Genomic DNA, 18496 nt, shown 5'->3' with positions numbered 1-18496 from the left:
GTTATCGATGAGAAGAGGTAGGAGCACGTCCGAGCACGTGTCAACCGTTGCCGTGAACCAGAGCCGTCGCATCGGACCTGTCGTGCCGCTGCACCTCCGCACCGCTGGGGCAGAACGTCGTCGTGTCGCGTTTGCACACCTGGTGGTGCTCGCCTCCGGAGCCGAGGATCGAAGAAGACAGCGGCGGCGGAGAGCGACTTGTGATGCGTCAGAGGAACGACCGAGGGAGGCGACCTGCCGTGTTGCTGCAGCTCTAGAACGCTAGGGCAGAATGTGGTCGTGTCGGGGTGGCGACCTACGGTGCCGTCGCACCTCCGCACCGCTGGGGTAGAACAACACCGCGTCAGGGAGATAACCTGTCGTGCCGCCGAGTAGAACATGGCCGCGTGGGGAGAGGGATGCGTTGGGTGGTATAAAATTGATAATCCTTCGTGCGGGTCCGCAAGGAGTGACGTTTTGGGATACTTATCCAGGACCGCCCACAAGGAGCGGCATTTGTAGGGATAGTTATCTAGTATCACGCGGCCGTCACACGGGTGGACCGACGGAACGAAACAGTACATCGCACGAAGAAAAAAAAATCTTACTTTTGATTTTTTTAGTTGTATTTTCTTTTACTAGCAAACGAGGTGAACATCAACAATGCAGTTAAACAGTCATAGAGTTCCTGATATCAAACGAAGTTACCAAAGCGTTCTTTATATGGATGGAAGGCTTATGAAATTATCTACAACTTTTCTATAGAATATTTTTTTAGATTCTATCATTAAATTAATCAAAAACAGGGGGCAACCAAAACTGTTCATTACTCCATACAACGTAAAACTTCACCTTGCGACAATTATCTCTCTCAACCTAGAACTGATATTATGGTGCTTCTTGTGGTCAGAGAAAGGTACATAAATCTACTCTTACTCATAAAAAATTCAAGATTTTTGGTAGTGCGAAATTGACTGAACAAAAAGATGAAGACAGGTTAGTCAAAAAAGCAGATCTCATAGAACATAGTGTAACTTAACCTAACTATTTATTCAATAATCCTTAGACCTTAAGCCTTTAACTAAGATATTTGTGGACATTGCCCACAGTATCTCATCACTCATTACAAAATCTAACTCAACCATAATCATAAAACACAACTCACTATAAACACTTAAAAGTTCACAAGCGCACACAAACTCGACAAGACTCAATTCAACATACGCTACTAGCGTCTTTTATTACATAGCCCATCTCCAAAATAACTCTAAAGTTAAGTGTGCTTGGCCTAGAGAAATTTAGAGATAGGTGACTGACCGGGAAGTACTTTCCGGGTGCGCACGAGTGAGGACAAAATGCGTAGAAAAGATTAGTGTCGGTTTGTAAGGGCAGTCTATGTCCTACAAAAACTACCAGATATAAGCGGGCTCGGCCTCATGGAGGCAGAACATTACAACAACGTGGCGCATGCGTTGGCACTAGACACACGAACGTGGCCAAGAGGGGACGTTCCTAGCTTAGGGTTGATCGACGAGGACGTCGGTTTCTTAAAGGGGTGAGGATGTAACATCTTGGTCTAAGACTTAATAGGATTAATAAGATACTCGTAACAAGAAATTGCAACTTCTTTTATGAAAGCCCATCTCCAAAGAACTCTAAAGTTAATTGTGTTTGGCTTAAAGAAATTTATAGATAGGTGACCGACCAAGAAGCAGTTCCTGAGGGCATACGAGTGAGGACAAAATACATAGAAAAGACTGGTGTTGATCCCAAGATATTGGTTATCGAGCCTCCGTGGAGCTTCCCTAATTTTCCCCTTAGTTCCATAACCGGCGGTGAGATTTGGCACATGTATGAAGAAACGTTGGTGGCAACAGGTTCAGGTGTGGCCCATGGGAGAAGAAGCCCCTCTCCTAGGCTTCCTTTGGATGTGTGGTGTCAATAGGTTGTTTTATGGGCTGAGGGATTAAGGCCTTGTTTAGTTCAAAATTGTTCTTTACATCGAATTTTACGGTACAGTATACAACATTAAATATAGACGAAAACAAAAACTAATTGCACAGTTTACCTATAAATCATGAGTTGAATCTTTTGAGCCTAGCTAGTTAGTCTATGATTAAATAATTATTATCAAATAAAAACAAAATTGTTACAATACCTAAAACCAAAAAATATTCAGAACTAAACAAGGCCTATGTAAAAAGAAGCCCAAGATATAGCATAGTTGCAGGAAGAGGATACAACACGAATTAATGGACACAATGGCAAGAGGGGAGTTACCCGTCAGTCCTAGGTGGCGGTGTTGATAAGAAGCTGGTGATGACACCTGGATCAAATTGGATCACTAGTGCCTCTAATTATATCCCTGACACTCAAATTGGAGCCGACAGTCATTCCCTTGTGCGTCCTAATGGGAGATGAGGATGAGGTCATCGCTCATACTGTATCTAGTTCTGTCGAGTATGGACATGGTCGTAGCTTGATGTTAGTGGGGAAGCTACTACCTACAATGGATGGAATAAAATCGAGACTAAATTGGCGAGGCTCATGTTGTCAAAGAGGAAGCAGTCGAGAGTCGACCAGGAGCAACACCGTAACTTACTAGAAGACCAAAACAAATGGTAAATACCATTAGCTCATGTTCTGCTATAATTTGGGCAATTACAATATGTATATATGTGTTCTTTTTTTTCCTAGGTGGGTTGTCTTGGATTTAACCTCTAGTTAAATTCGTCTCACCTAAAAAAGTTTCATGCGTCCGTCATTGCTGTGGTGATAATCATGTTTCTATTATTTTTATATATAAGTTTCTATTATTTTTATATATACGTTTTTTTTTGCCCTCCAACACCCCTCGCAGGTTGCCTTCCTAACCCTACATAGATAAGGCCTTATTTGTATATTGTCGGATTCATCTCAATCCATATGAGATGAAGTGGATTGGGATGAAATTTAGTTTAAGTTCCATTCCAACTCATCTCAACAAATGTAGATTAATACTAATCCGACTACATGCAATCCAAACAAAGCTTAATAGAGAACTAGAGCTGCGTGTTTTCAAGGAAGTGACCCACCCGACCACACGGGTCCAAAATCGTCTCCATCCAAGGATGTCTCCCTCCGATCCGCGCGTAGATACGACGAGGACACACTTGCTCTTGCTCAGAGGAGCCTCAAGCTTTCCAGCCCGTTACATATAGCTATATATCACGAGGCTCTCACACTCACACTTGCAAACCACCTCCTGAACGACAGACACCACCAACACTATACTACCCGGCCCCTCCCTCCTGAAGAAAATGCCAGAGAACCCACATCATGGCAGCAGTGACCGCCTTGCCCTTGTGGGCAAGCAAGTTGATCGTCGCCTACTCCTCCCCGTCTCTCCTGCCGCCGACGACGGCAAGGACGACAACGGCGCCGCTGCTGTCATCAACCTCTGGGGCCAGCTAAAGATCCCGGACCCGTTCGTCTGGTCCCACGCCGAAACGATGGTCTCCTCGGAGAGGGAGCTGGACGCGCCGGTGGTCGACGTCGGCGCCGCCATGCGCGGCGGCGACGACGACTGCGGCGCCGGGATCCGCCGCGCCGCCGAGCTGGTCTCCGGGGCGTGCTCGAGCCACGGGCTCTTCCAGGTGACCGGGCACGGCCTGGACCCCGCGCTTGCCCGTGCCGCGCTCGACGGCGCCGCCGCCTTCTTCCGCCTGCCGCTCGCCACCAAGCAGCGCGCCAGCCGCGCTCCGGGGAACGTGACCGGCTACACCGCCGCGCACGCAGACCGGTTCACGGCCAATCTTCCCTGGAAGGAGACGCTCTCCTTCGGCCACCGTGACCGCCGGACATCCGGCAGCCATGTTGTCGTGGACTACTTCACCTCCACGCTAGGAAGCGACTTCAAACCCTTAGGGTAAACATCTACCATGGGACTTCAATTTACATCTTCTAAACCTCTGCTTTGTACATCTTTTTCTTGAGCAATCTGCTTTGTACATCTTCGATCACTTGTCTATGATTTGCACGCATACTACTACATATTATTCATGCATGTTGCAGGGTGGTGTATCAGAACTACTGCAACGCGATGAAGGAGGTGTCGCTGGCGATAATGGAGGTGATAGGGGTGAGCCTGGGGGTGGGGAGGAGCTACTACAGGGACTTCTTCGCCGACGGCAGCTCCATCATGAGGTGCAACTACTACCCACCGTGCCCGGAGCCGGAGAGGACGCTGGGGACGGGGCCTCACTGCGACCCGTCGGCGCTCACCGTCCTGCTGCAGGACGGCGACGTAGACGGGCTCCAGGTGCTCGTCGACGGCGAGTGGCGGACCGTGCGGCCGAGGCCCGGCGCGCTCGTCGTCAGCATCGGGGACACATTCATGGTACGTTAGGTTTTTATTATTTGTTTATTTATTTTAAGGGGTGTACTCGTGATTCGCGAAACAAGCATGTGGTACGACGTCGATCGCGAACGTGTGGCACGCTGCAGGTCGATCTCGCTCCAGACGTCGTATTTGCCTGAGTGCTGCTGGCATCATTTTGCGATACCGATGCACGCATGTGTATGTGTCTCCATGTGTGTTTAGTGTCACGTAGTGGCGCTGTCGTCATTCAGTTCTACTGGCTCTCTTTCTAGCAAGCTGCAGGATACTGTTTTTTTTATCTATCCCACTTTTTCTATCTACTCTCTATCACTCTCATGTGAACAATTCCAAGTGTTTAAACACAAAGGGCAGGAAGCTGGAGAAAGTAGCTGTTGTGCAGTTCATTAAGGGAGAAAATAAGAAAATCTTTGAATATGTTAATTTGGTTAAAATCTAGCGATACTGAGGCCATATATGGATCTTCCTAAAAAGCATGAGAATAAAATTTAAATTAATTGAAAATTCTAGAGGAGTTTTTTTTTATGAGTATCCAACTATCCACCTCCACCGTACTATTTAAAGATGGGCCACCTAATGTCTAGAATCTAAAAGTCTAATACAAATAGATCCTACTTCCTCTGTTCTAAATTATAATACGTTTTGATTTTTCTAGATACATTGCTTTTAATATGTACCTAGATATATAATATAAGTTCATAGCAAAAACAATAATATTAGAAAAGATACAACATCTTATAGAATGAAGAGAGTATTATATGTGGTCATTTATTATTGAAACTTTTTTATCATTAGTCGACATAGCACAAGTATCTGTCTCTCTCAATCAACTAGGAATGACACGACGGTGGTTTTATCTCTTATCAAATGAGGGCACGAATGGGATAGAGTTGCACACTTACAACTCTGTCACTGCATATCTAGACTTTGTTAGGGGTGGCTTTCCCTCCTATAGTTGCAAGAGAAAACAGAGTGGATAAAAAAATGACTTCACTAGCTTATAGTTCATTTTACCAAGTGAGAGGTGTAGAACCGTCATATAGTGTTGCTATAGTACAAACATAGTTGAAGTCGGCCCTTTAACCCTACCAAGCGGCGGAACTCAAATAAGAAGCTTGAGGCATATGAGCTGATCATAATATGTACTATTTCATTAGCTTAATGAAATTAGAGTCTTAAGCCTTGTTTAGATCCAAAAAGTTTTTGGATTTTGACACTATAGTATTTTTGTTTTTATTTGACAAACATTGTCCAATTATGGAGTAACTAGGCTTAAAAGATTCGTCTCGCGATTTATATGCAAACTGTGCAATTAGTTTTTGTTTTTAATCTATATTTAATGCTTCATGCATGTGCCACAAGATTTGATGTGACGGAAAATCTTAATTTTTTTTTGGTTTTTGGGGTGAACTAAACAAGGCCTTAGTCTCCTAGACAAGCTCAACTGCTTGCATACCCAACCCGTGGCCCAAAACAATCACTACCATAATTATCTTTGTAAAAGCCAAATGCTACTTATTACTTCCTCCAGTCCAATTTTATAAGACAAATGGTATGATATATCATAGCCTTCTAAAGTAGACGTGGTCTGACATAACATAGTGTTCTAAATTAGGCTCTAATCATTCATTTCTTTTGTATTATATTGTTTATAATTATAAACGTAGGTTATTAATAGTATATTTGATTATAAATTTAATAGTATCCAAGTTGTACTATAATAATTGAAAATTATTAGTCAACAACTATAATGTTTGATTTTTGATGTATTTGAACTGCCTTGTAAACTGATTTGAATTTGGAGTTGTTTATTTTCCTTCAAAAAAAGAGTTGTTTATTGTACATCCAAGTCAGCGGTCTCATTTCACATGAAATATGTAGATATAATCTTGGATCACCTATATACCCGTGTATACATTGCACTTTAAGGCTTTGTTTGGATGTAGTCGGATTCGCATCAATCTACATGTGTTGGGGTGGGTTGGAGTAGAACTTGAACTAAATTACACCCCGATCCACTTCAACACATGTAGTAGATTGAGGTAAATCCGACAAGGCGTAAGCGACGGCGACGGCGCCGCGCCGAAAGTTTAGTGCGAACCTCCGTCCAAAACACCTGCTGTTATTCGTCTCTTTCACGATCCGGCCATATGCCTCCATGGGGGCATTGAAAATGGCTACAGAGTCCTTTCTCTTTTGGCTCCATTGGACGCTTGTCCGTTTTGGACGGTAGTAGCTCGACGATCGTAGTAGCCGGAAAAAGACGCTGGACGACGCTGGACGCAAGCGGTGGTGGCCGGCAGTAGCCACGCTGCTCCGATATCTGACGCGTCGTCGTCTTCCTAAGCCTAGGGCCTTCTGCACCATTTTCCAAAATAATTTTCTATCATCCAATCTTACGACACATAAAACATTAAATATAAATAAAAAAAATAATTATTTTATATTATAGTTTGTAAGATGGATCTTTTAAACCTACTAGTTAGATTATAGTTGGACAATAATTGTCATATATAAAAAAAAGTGCTACAATAATATTTTGTAAAATTTTTCACCAACCACTTGTTTAGTTCGTGAAAAAAATTAGTTTTGGCTACTGTAACACTCGTTTGTATTTGAAAATTATTATCTAATCATAGATTAACTTGGTTCAATAGATTATCTCGTAAATTATAAGCAAATTATGTAACTAGTTTTTATTTTTATCTATATTTAATACTTCGTGATTCAATCTTGAAAATCTCTGTACAAGGCCCGGTGGTGGCTCTGCATGTCCTACTGCCTGTCCGGCACTGTGGCCACGAAGCAGCCGCAAATCGACCAATAATGCAATGCCAAATCGACAGTCCACTTGCAGCGCACAGTGCATGCGTCCAGTCTCACGTCGCCCTCCTAGGCTCCCAGCTCGTCGCGTTGGTCACAGCTGCAATCCATTCCATCACTCCGTGCACATCCGCGGCCGATTCTCTATCCTACGCCTACGGTCACCAGCACCGATAAAACACACACAGGTCGTGATTTCTTACGGAATTTTGATCTCTTGCAGTCTTTGCGTGTGGTGCATGCGTGCAGGCGCTGTCGAACGGGCGGTACCGGAGCTGCCTCCACCGCGCGGTGGTGCACCGGGAGCGGGAGCGCCGGTCGCTGGTCTTCTTCCTCTGCCCGCGCGAGGACCGCGTGGTGCGCCCGCCGCCGCGCCTCCTCCTCGCCGTCGCCGCACGCGAGCAGCAGCAGGAGCAGCCGCGGCGGAGGTACCCGGACTTCACCTGGGCGGACCTGGCGCGCTTCACGCAGCGACACTACCGCGCCGACGCCGGCACGCTCGACGCCTTCGCGCGCTGGCTCGGCGCCGCCCCCACCTGCGCCGCGGCGACGTCGGCGGCGTCCCAGAGCCCAGACAAGGCCCACGAGACAGTTTAGCTGCCTTGGCTTTGCATTGGCTACTACCCAAGTGCTACTAGACGGAGACACGGAGTGGTGGCAGCATCTGTGTATAATAAGCACGTACTACATGCATTATATTATTAGCTGTATTGTTCATCTATTTGATGCATCGGCTGTACTTTTTGGTAAATGGCTTTTCAAGTTACTACCAAGTAATTTGGAATAAGTATTTAAACTCTAAGACTCTATCTCAGGCTCTTTGGAATTGGAAAACTATAAGGACTCATATTCTAAAACAACAGTCCTAGAGTAACTCCAAGAGCTTGACTAAAATCTTCGAATTTTTTAAATAGGCTGCTCCGTTCTACCCGGAACATCCCATTCCGGACTAACCAAATGGGGCCTTAGACTATCTCCAACAAAGACAATCTAAACACAAGACCTATTTCATAGTATAGATCACTTACAGTAAAAGGATGCACACCCAAATTCTGCCCTTCTCCAACAGAGTTTGAGCCACCAAGCCCCAAATCTCACCGCACACACACATGAAGCACAGCGCCGCCGCCCTTGACCCTCCCCACCGCCAACGCTACAGCGCCACCGCCTTGCGCCTCCCCCACCGCGGACGCGTCTCCCTCTCTCCCTCTACTCCAACCTGGACTCCCGCCGGCCTCTGCTCTGCCTCTCTGGTCCACCACCGTCGAAGCCGCCGGCGCTGGCGAGATCTAGGCCACCCTCGCCGCCGCAGACCTGCGAGATCGGCCAGCCCCGGCGGCGTGGACCGGCGACCAGGGTGGGCGTGGACCGGCGAGCAGGGCGGGTGCGGACCAGCGAGCTGGGGGAACATCCACTGAGATTTGCGTCGTGGCTGGCCTCGTACGCAAAATGCCTGTTGCGTTTGCATCCTTTGTTGGAGCGTGTTCTGGGAATGCAAAATACTGTGAACGATGGATTTTGCGTTTGGGTTGCGCTTTGCCTTCCTTGTTGGAGACAGTCTTAGACTGACTCCAACAAACGACGCATCCCGATACCCAAATACAAAATGCCTACTCTGCTATGATTTATCACAAAAAAAGACGGACCAACAGATGACGCAAATGGCGAACACATTTTGGGTGAGACGCGATAGAGAACCAAATTTGCGCCACTCTCTCTCCTCGGCCCAAATCTCTAACGCGCCCAGACTCTTGTGCTAGGTGGGACCACAGCAGCGCATCAACCATGGCGCCGCACCCTGGATGAGGAGCAGCCGGCCGCATGAGGCGGGCCCGCGACGGGGGAGCGGCCGCCGAGGCGAGGTTGGTCCACGGCGAGCCGAGGAGTATTTGAAACAGAGCCGCGCGCGGGAAAGAAACAGGGAGAGTGTGGGGCCGTGCGTGGGAAGAAGGAGCGGCCGCGCATGAGGAAGAAGGAGACGCAGCGGGGAGAATGTGTGGTGGCCGTGCGTGGGGAAGACGGGGAGGAGCTGCTCTGCTTTTGCGTGCGTTCGTTGTTGGAGAAGGACAATGTTTGTGTTGCGTGACCCTTCCCTTGTGCGTTACTCAAACCGTTGAATGTGTATCATGTTTGGTTTCTCCTTGTTGGAGACAACCTTAGTAAGATTCTAAAGATAAGTAGTTAGGACACACTCCCTTTGAGGAAACACTATCCTTCTTATACATGGTTACACACAAACAACATATCGCAACTGAGCTCTTTAGTAGATCTACTCTAAATATTTCAAATAGACGTCGTTTCATTGGACATAAATTAACAATTTTGAATGACCCTCTTGCTTCGATTGCTAATATTAGGTTTATTATTTAACATACGTGTTGTTTGTTTGGCCGATAAAAATACACTATTAGTTTCACCTTCGCGGGTTGTTCTTTTTTTTTGACTAGGTAATGTACCCGTGCGTTGCTACGGGATAGCTAACATTTTATAATAAAAACACATGAATCACACGATAAGATAGTAATTTTATAAAAATAAATAACAATGTCAAAGTGATATTTAATTCAAAAAAACAAAGCTCATGAAATTAACACAATCACGAAGAGTGTGGCGCCGCAGACTCATAAACTCTACTGTATAGACCTTTACATGATGAGACTAAGATAATCTTTTCTACTGGCTGGAAGAAATCTTCAATATCTATTCCTTCGTACCATAATAAATCCACGGATAAGTTCCGTTGTATCTTCATATCATCTTGTACATAGGCTCTATACATATAAAAATATTAGTAATAGGTAATATTGTATGTCTTGAAAAATTTCTTATAAAACCTTAAAACAAAACATGTTATACTCACCATATAAATATATATGGCTTTATGATTACTAAATACTCTAGCACCTTTAACGCTTCTGTCCATGTGCAGATGCTCTGATATAATTTCTTCTACTCTCCAAGTCCCTGTTGAAGAATTGGTCATAAGAGCGCGTCCTCATGCACTTGGGTCTTCCACTGCCTGCAATAGCCAGTGACTGTGGATTATAATAGACCCCGGGTCTCCCTCCCTCTCTCTGATCCTATAGATGTAGATGGATAACAATGAGATTAATTATCATATATTAAAATTATGTAGCTTGGTCATATGCATAACAGAATAAGGGTGAAATTAGAGAAACTAATGGCACCACAATGCCATATAATGAGGATTCTGATTTTCTCCCGTTGATGTATGTAAGACATATATCAAAATCAAGAGACAAAGAAATGAAGTATAGGAGCACGATAGCCACCAGCAAAAGACAAATAAAAATTGAACATCTGTTTGATATATTTTTTTCTTTAATATTTCCTTTTTACTAAGTAGTCTTTTGCACATCTGCATTTGATATACCACATCAAAAATATGAGAAGTAAAATAGCTATGGTAAATCAGTTAGGGCTACTTTGGCAGCACATGCTAATTATCTCTGGTGACAGAACTCGCAACAAGAATTTTTTTGGGGACACTTAGATCCCCTCCACACCCAGGGTAGAGATCCACGTAGGGGAGTTTCCACGCTGCTATTTGGGAGCTTTTTTGAGGGGATCGAACCCACTGACCATTTGGTTACGCTCTTTTGGTAACTCTACCAAATGTAGTTCAAAAAAATTCTCTCAAAAATCAGGAAAATCAAGAAAATACAGAAGTAAATAAATAATATAAGAAAGTCAATACAGATCAATGTTAGCGTCACATAAAAATGAAAATGTCACGAATAAGTCTCTCCATAAAAATAAACATAAATTTCATATCTAAGATCAAAGCTTTGCACGGCTACATAGAAGCCTAAAATGTCCAACATTCACTAACAAAAGTTACCACACCCTTCTATTGTCTCAAATCATCCATTGCCTCCACCAAACTCTCTGCAATTCTCCTACAAAAAGAAAATGAATCTTGTATGAGGCCCTAGAGTATATGGTCAAAAAACAGGGCAAATGTAAAAGCATGTTATCACCATGTTTACATTCAAGCTAAGAAAAAAATTTTACCAAGTGCAGAAAGATAACCACACTAATTTTTTTTCTAATCCATTACCACCAACCACACCAAAGCAATGGAAACCGAAATAATCCTATCCATGGCTCATCTGACCAAATCCACTAACAAATCTTGCAAATTTTCTCAGAGACATGCCAAGGCATATCTAAAACAAATCTAAGAATAGCAAACCCCTTTACCTTAAAATATCAGTCACAATCAACATATAATGGAAGCAAAATTTCACAGACAACATTAGAACTCTATCTTCTAATTTAAAGTGATTTATGAAGCATTTCCCATGCAAACAGTTCTCGGCTCAAGGGTTAGAGCCCTACCTCTACTATTCTGTCCCAAATGACAAAGAAACCACTACGAACTTCATAAAGATGAAGACAACTGCAACAGGAATATGTTTCTATAATGTTATAAATACTGATATAACAATTTCTCCATGTGAGTGATAAATTTAGCTCAGTGTCTCCACGCAAAAGTTCAATTTTAAACCAATTCACTCCAATCAAAACAAATGATAAAAAAACTACAAGCATTACAGGTAGTCTCAATTGCCATGAGAACCAGAGTGTGAAGTCGTAAAGAGAAGAATATAAATTAGTGGAGCAGACAAGTTCATTCGTTAGCATCAATATGTATGTAAAGTAGAAAATCAGGGCCATGTTGAAAGATTTGTATTAATATATATTTGGACTTCAAGTTTATATGAAGACCAAATGGGGATGACAGATCATTAAAAAGTCCAACAAATGTAGCAGATTATTTTGGCTTTTATAGTTGCTGTGTTACGAAGATATATGCTATGTCTAGATACATACCAAAAACTATGAATCTACAAAATCCAAAACAACTTACAATTTGGAATGGAGGAAGTATTTATTATGGGATATTTTGGAACACAAGAACTAAAAATCTTTGGGTTGAGGAAAACATGGATTCTGTCTATGTGACCTACTACAGGTCTACATTCCATACTTGAGACCATGATGACAGCTATTGGATGAAATGCAAGTGTACTGAGTGACATTGTCTCAGACCTAAAACATTGATCAGAAATTTCTAGCAGGGTTTGCGACCTGGAAGTATGGCTGCAAATCGATATGAATACAACAAATACTTCAAGTATGGCTGAAAATCAGAAATAGAGCAGCTCAAGGAGTAGGAGGCATTACTATGTCAGATGGTGTGATATGTGAAGGGAGTAGCGTCATTTTTTACCAAAACAACACATTGATTCACCTCAGCGGCATTCCATCGAGCACCTTGACTGCAGTAAGACAGAAGGACAACTCTGTCACCCACAACACGACGCCCCTAAGCTCTAGCATCCAGAAACCTTACAGCAGAAGCGCACGAACAGTCTCCGGGACGAAGCAAGATGGAACACCGAGCCGACCCAGCCCGACGCGGGGCGGGCGACGTCGACCAGCAAGCTAGTCGTACTCCCGCTGCCTAAGCGGCCACCAGGGGACTGGAGAGGGATGAGGAGTTGGGACAGAGGACGAGCTGAAGATAGAAAGTCATACACGTGCACGGAAGGAGCTGGGCGATCTCACCTTTTTGCCGGTGGTTATCGCCGGCGGCGAGAGGCCACTGCCCCTTAGATAAATTTAATGGTGGTGGGGCTCGTCGTCGTCGGGGGTGGCGTTGTTGGCGCGGGAGACAGCGGCGTGGGCCGTCGCCTTCGGGGGAGAAGCAAGCATCCTTCTCGGCAACTGGGTTGCTTCGTCCTCGCACCGATCAGAGCACCGGCCACCGGGGGAAGGAGGGAGAGGTGGCAGCGGCGCAACCAGAGGGGTGGGAGTCGCAGGGGACCAGGCAGGCGCGCAAGATTGGGGACGACATATCTCCTGGGAGCTGATTGCTCAGGGCCTCAGGGGAGTTTCCTTGCTCGGAGGAGTTTCCTACTGAGGTGACATGATTTCCGCAACTTTCCTTTTGACATCGATTGCAGGGAGGCGATCGCACGGGCAAGACAGAGCGACGACCCGAAAACAATTGTCGCACCATTGCGTAGGCTTACTTTTTTTCTTACTTTGTAAGATAAAAGGACACTCTTTTTGAGTGCATCACAATTAGTGTGTCTTGCTGTCCTTCTATGACTGTTTTTGTTTTTTTTTATGGATCGATGACTGTTTTGGTCACAGAGCAATCGTTAATTTCCCTCCATTTTAGGGAATGTTTAGTTAGGGGTGTTAAAGTTTAATATGTACTGTAGTATTTTCGTCTTATTTGATAGTTAACGTTCAATCATGAACTAATTAGACTTAAAAGATTTGTCTCGCAAATTACTCTATAACTGTGTTTTTAGTTTCGTAAATAGTCTATATTTAGTACTCCATATATGTGTTCTAATATTCGATGTGATGAAAGTTAAATTTTACCGACGTCAACCAAACATGGCCTTAGTCAGTTTCTTAACTAGGGACAAATCTCTGCTTGGATTGGGTTACTAGATTTTTATTTATTTTTTTAGAAACAGATTGGGCTATTAGTACGAAGTACTCTCTCCGTCTCTATTATTAGTGTATGTGCCATAAGTTTAACTCAATTTATAGAAAATACGTATAATATTTATATATTTAAATAAATTTATTAAAAACTAGATTTAAAGATATTTCTAACGATACTGGGGTACGCAGGCCCAGTCTGGACCAAGTCCAGCCACCTGACCGGCAACAGGCCCATGCAACGCAAAAGCCCGACGAGACGGTAAACCCATCCGAAAGCAAGGCCCATTTGCTTCGTACTTTTCCAAGCTCCGGCGCCGCCATTCGGAGTCGTCCGGCTGGCGCATTGCTTCGCGCACGGCATGGACGCGTGGTGCGCGCAGCGCATGCAAAGCAAAAACGCTCTTCATCCGTGGCGGTGGCGCGGCGCGAGGCTGCGCGAGCGTACGCGACGTGTGGTGTCGAGTGTCGTAGCGTGGCGCGGGCGGTCTCTGTTTATGCGGGGCCGAAGCCCGAGACCTTGATCCCGATCGACCGCGCAGCCGCGTACGGCGGCCGGTCAGCGTCGCTCGCACGCACGCACACGCACACGCACACGCACAGGCACCGCACGCCGCCGCAAAGAGGCCGCGGGCGTACGGCACGGCGCACCGCGTGTACGAGTCGCGCCGGCCACGGGAGCAAACCGCGTCTCGTGCGCTTCCCACGTGCCAAATTGACCGAGCTTTTTTTTTGGTTTGAAGATGTGTGTGTGTAGTACTCGTACGTTTGTTGGCTGGATCGGCCGCTCGCTTCGTGTGGCTCTCGGTGCCCTGCGCACGTACACGCGCGCGCACTCGACCGCGCTCCTCCAGGGGTTGCGTGCCGATCCAAACATGTCCGAGGTGCCACGGTTGCCCCCCCGTACGCACCGCATCCAGCACCACCCCGGCCGTGCTGCCACGTACGGAGGAGTAGGCCGTTGAACGCGCTTACGATGAAGAATATTGGATGTGCACGACGTCGAGGAGCCACGGATTGTTCATTGTTGGTAATAAATCTTGAAGACTTCGAGTGGAATTTCCTTCGTCAAGATAAGAGTTTGCGATCTCGAGTTCGCTCGATATCGCGCCGGCGAGCGCGACTGCTAGGTGCTAGCTGGAATAGCCGAGTCCAAACGGCGCTGCTCTAATTTTATCCGCGACTACTCCGTGATGAGGGGTTGCTGCTTGGAGCGACGACGCGTGTATGGACAGGATCGAATTCTGCACTTGTGGTACTCCTCCACTACAGATCGAACTAAAGGCAAAAAGAGAAAACGTGGGTTTGTTGATTGCTGCACCTTGTAAACGACAGTCACACACATGATGTTACTGTGGTGGTGTGAAGAAAAAGATGGCTAGCTAGCAGGATTATTCAATGTTCGCTACGTGTGCAGCACATGGCACGCACGGCAGCGCGCAACGAACCAATCCATGGATCGAGACAACGGCCACATCACGACGATACCCCATCGCGCGCGCTACACGAGCGTCCTGAAAAAAAGAACACATTTTGTATACTCGGGCAACCAGTGTGGGCAGAAAGATGGCATTGATCATGCATGTCGATCGTGTTCAGATATGCCCGGTGGCACCTGGTGTGTGGTGTCGAGTCCGATCAAGAACACTCTTTGGAACATGAGAAAATTTTTTACAACCCAAACAGTGCTTAGCTTCACACAAATCCAAACACATCACGCTGAAATAAGTTTACCAATGCAATGCGATATCTCGGGACGACGGACCAATATATCTCCCTTTCTTTCTAAGTCATTCTAAGAATTTTAGAGAGTCAAACTTTTCTAAGTTTGACTAAATTTATATGATAAAATAATTATTATTATGATACCAACTAAGTATCATTAGATTCTTCCTTAATTATATTTTCATAGTAATATACTCATTTTACGTTACAAATCTTAGTATCTCTATAATTTTGATCAAACGTGAAAATGTTTTGGCTCTCCAAGATTCTTAGAATGACTTATAATTTAGGATGGAGGGAGTAATATATAGATATAAATAAATATTACTTCATATATATATATATATATATATATATATATATATATATATATATATATATATATATATATATATATATATATAAGCAAAACATATATACTCGGTCTAGTATGTACTAGTACTAACATAAGTACACAAAAATTCCAGCACCAAATGTCCAAATCAATCGCGTATACACAGCTTAATTCAACTCTCGTAGCAGTAGCGGCAATAAGCAATGGTCCTGTAGTCCTGCTAGCTCCACGATCAGGGCTCGACACGGCCGCATCGCCGGCGGCTCGGGCCACTGATCCCGATGACGACAATTGCGGCTAGCCACCGTCCTTCCTCGGTCTCAGTACGGTTTGCCCCAGTACGTGAGGATGTCCTGCAGCAGCGGGTCGCCGGCGGGCAGCTGCCCCACCCCCACCGCCGCCGGGCCGAGCTGATGATGCCCGCCAAGCCCCAGCATCGAGCCGGCCGGGTTGATCCCCGGACCGGCACCGGCGCCGGCGAACGTGCGCTCCCACTCGGCGATCTTGGGCTGGCTCTGCACCTCAGGCCGCTCGCCGCCGCCGCACGACGACGACGTGGCGGCCAGCGCGTGGCCCTGGCCCGAGCAGCTCGAGTCCGCGCCGTGCGCCCGGGGCATGGAGTCCGACGGCCGGACCTCGCAGTACGCCGCCAGGTCCGAGAACGGCGGCGGCGCGTATAACCCCGCCCCGGCCGTGGGATGCGGCGGCACGGACGGCTTCTGCTCCGGCGGCGAGCCCATCGACCCCTGCGCGCCTTGCTGGCTGCTCGCCTCGGCCCCGCCGGCTCCGGCCGGCCTCTCCGGCACGCCTTTCTTGTTGTAGATTCGGCACAGTACCCAATCATCCAACTGCAACATCAGAAAACGGAAAGGAAAAAACAATTTGTTAATCACGCCCATACCGCCCCAACCCATCAAAAAGGAAGAACAATCATACGATTTTCTTAACGGTGAAATGAAATCCATTGATGCGTCGTTTTCGACCGTATCCGATCGCTGTCGGAGCTCGCAAACGCGCAAGAGATAATTGGCGGCTGAAGGAGATGACGCACGGCGCAGCATCTCCAGGGTGTTCACACTTGCAGAAATGGGGCTCGATCACCACATCTCTTTTTCGCGCCTAGCTAACCTAGTAGTAATAATAATTCGATTGCTAATTATTCTTTGTGATCCATACGTGTCGATGATTACCTTCTTATCTGAACTTTTTTTTTCTGATACGGCAACAGTGACTAGTGACGGGACAAGAGAAATTAGCAAACGATGATATAGCTAGGGACTCTGACTGAACGTACCCTGAGGCTGTTGTTCTTGTTGCGGGCGGTGCGGTCGACGTCGGCGAGGCGGTACTCATGCATGATCCAGTTGGTCTTGTCGCCCTTGGGCGCCTTGCCGGCGTAGAAGACGAGCGCCTTCTTGATGGCCAACGGCTTCGGCGTGCCCACCGGCTTGTCTGCACCGGTGGCCTTCCAGTACCCGGCGCCGGCGGCGCGGTTCGGCCGCGACCCGTTCGGGTACTTGCGGTCCCGCGGCGAGAAGAAGTACCACTCCTTCTCGCCGTACAGCGCCATCCCTGCACAGACCAAAGACAGTACTAGCACCGATCAGGATTCAGGCACAGGCGGCGAGCTAAGAAACTTGGAACAACTCACGGAGCGGCGGCGGACGACACGTACTTGGGAGCTGCCAGGGGTCGAACTTGTAGAGATCGATCTCGGCGATGATGGGCACGGAGATGGGAAGCCCGGCGCAGCGCCGGCAGAGGTAGTGCATCACCAGCTCCTCGTCGGTCGGGTGGAACCGGAACCCCGGCGGCAGCTGCAGCTCCTGCGACTGCGCCGCCGGCGCTCGGCCTCCGCCGCCGCCGCCGCTCATATCTCCTCGACTTGGTTACGTTTCTCCTCCGGCTCCGGCCGACCCGCCGCTTCCGAACCTGTGACTGCTCGGATCACTTTCACTTTGCTCGAAGAGCGAGCGAAGTCAAATCAGCCGCCGATTCGACCCCTTTCGCGAGCGAAAGGCATGAAACAATGCGCCGCGCTGCACGGACGCCATATATAGCAGCGCGCGGGTCGGCTGTGCGGCGCCAAGCGACGGCGACCGTCAAGGGCGACACGTGGTGGGCATCGGGCGCCTCAGGGCTTCAGTCAGTGCTGACGACACAGCGCTTGGACGAGGGCGCGCAGGGCCGGCCACTCAAGCAATTTGAGAGAACAAATTACGCAAATGTGCAACAATAACAGAGTCCGAATGAGGCCAAATCACTCAAATAAACCTGAAACAAAAATCAAGTAAAATAAAATTATACTCCCTTTGTCCTGTAATGTAGTGCATTCTAGAAATTTTAAGACAAATTAAGAGAGATCATAAAAGACGCATGTACCCTTATTTTATTTCCTAATTAGATACTATGATCAACATGACTAATAGTGATGGTTGATAAATAGAAAGTATTTAATGTAAAATTGGTTTTTGTCCTTTAGAATACACTATATTTGAGGACAAAATTTGAATGCTAGAAAACACTACTCCCTCTGTCCTGTAATATAGTGCATTGTATCATTTTTATATTTTGTCCTCAAATATAATGTATTCTAGAGGACAAACCCAAATTTGCATTAAAAAATTTCTATTTATCAATCAATCATCATTAATCATGTTGATAATAACATATGATTAGGAAATAAAATGAGGGTACATGTGTTTTTTATGTTCTCTCTTATTTTAAAATTCTTAGTATGTGCTATACTACAGGACAAAGGGAGTATA

General features: G+C 46.2%; 2 protein-coding genes and 1 long non-coding RNA gene across 4 annotated transcripts; 1 reads left to right on the top strand and 2 right to left on the bottom strand.

The window, feature by feature from the left end:
• LOC8076978 (gibberellin 20 oxidase 2) lies at window positions 3151-8014 on the top strand. Of its 2 annotated transcripts, none has more exons than XM_021447239.1 (3): window positions 3151-3886; window positions 4033-4357; window positions 7404-8014. In XM_021447239.1, exons 1-3 carry the CDS (start codon window positions 3279-3281, stop codon window positions 7965-7967), a joined length of 1497 nt encoding a protein of 498 aa, XP_021302914.1. In that variant the 5' UTR covers window positions 3151-3278; the 3' UTR covers window positions 7968-8014. The 2 variants fall into 2 exon arrangements, with proteins under 2 accessions (XP_021302914.1, XP_002441117.1); XM_002441072.2 differs by having other exon boundaries at window positions 3154-3886; window positions 7430-7906.
• Window positions 10854-13187, bottom strand: LOC110430144. The gene is made up of 2 exons (XR_002447409.1): window positions 12776-13187; window positions 10854-11100 (listed from the first exon to the last, which is right to left on the bottom strand). It is a non-coding gene; the product is annotated as an uncharacterized LOC110430144 (long non-coding RNA).
• On the bottom strand, window positions 15812-17761 carry LOC8076977 (NAC domain-containing protein 48). The gene is made up of 3 exons (XM_002439778.2): window positions 17404-17761; window positions 17023-17300; window positions 15812-16576 (listed from the first exon to the last, which is right to left on the bottom strand). Exons 1-3 carry the CDS (start codon window positions 17600-17602, stop codon window positions 16049-16051), a joined length of 1005 nt encoding a protein of 334 aa, XP_002439823.1. The 5' UTR covers window positions 17603-17761; the 3' UTR covers window positions 15812-16048.

The sequence above is a fragment of the Sorghum bicolor genome, chromosome 9 (assembly GCF_000003195.3).
Source record: "Sorghum bicolor cultivar BTx623 chromosome 9, Sorghum_bicolor_NCBIv3, whole genome shotgun sequence".
Lineage (NCBI taxonomy): Eukaryota > Viridiplantae > Streptophyta > Magnoliopsida > Poales > Poaceae > Sorghum > Sorghum bicolor.
Note: the sequence above shows the minus strand (reverse complement) of the source record. Positions and strands in the feature narration are given on the sequence as shown.

Excerpts from the sequence above, each read along its gene's own strand:
- LOC8076978 (XM_021447239.1), top strand. The coding sequence starts at position 3,279 with ATGCCAGAGAACCCACATCATGGCAGCAGTGACCGCCTTGCCCTTGTG. Across the intron at positions 3,887-4,032 it reads AGCGACTTCAAACCCTTAGG|GGTGGTGTATCAGAACTACT; the intron begins GTAAACATCTAC and ends TGCATGTTGCAG. Across the intron at positions 4,358-7,403 it reads GCATCGGGGACACATTCATG|TCTTTGCGTGTGGTGCATGC; the intron begins GTACGTTAGGTT and ends GATCTCTTGCAG.
- LOC8076977 (XM_002439778.2), bottom strand. The coding sequence starts at position 17,602 with ATGAGCGGCGGCGGCGGCGGAGGCCGAGCGCCGGCGGCGCAGTCGCAG. Across the intron at positions 17,301-17,403 it reads CGACCCCTGGCAGCTCCCAA|GGATGGCGCTGTACGGCGAG; the intron begins GTACGTGTCGTC and ends TGGTCTGTGCAG. Across the intron at positions 16,577-17,022 it reads ACAAGAACAACAGCCTCAGG|TTGGATGATTGGGTACTGTG; the intron begins GTACGTTCAGTC and ends CTGATGTTGCAG.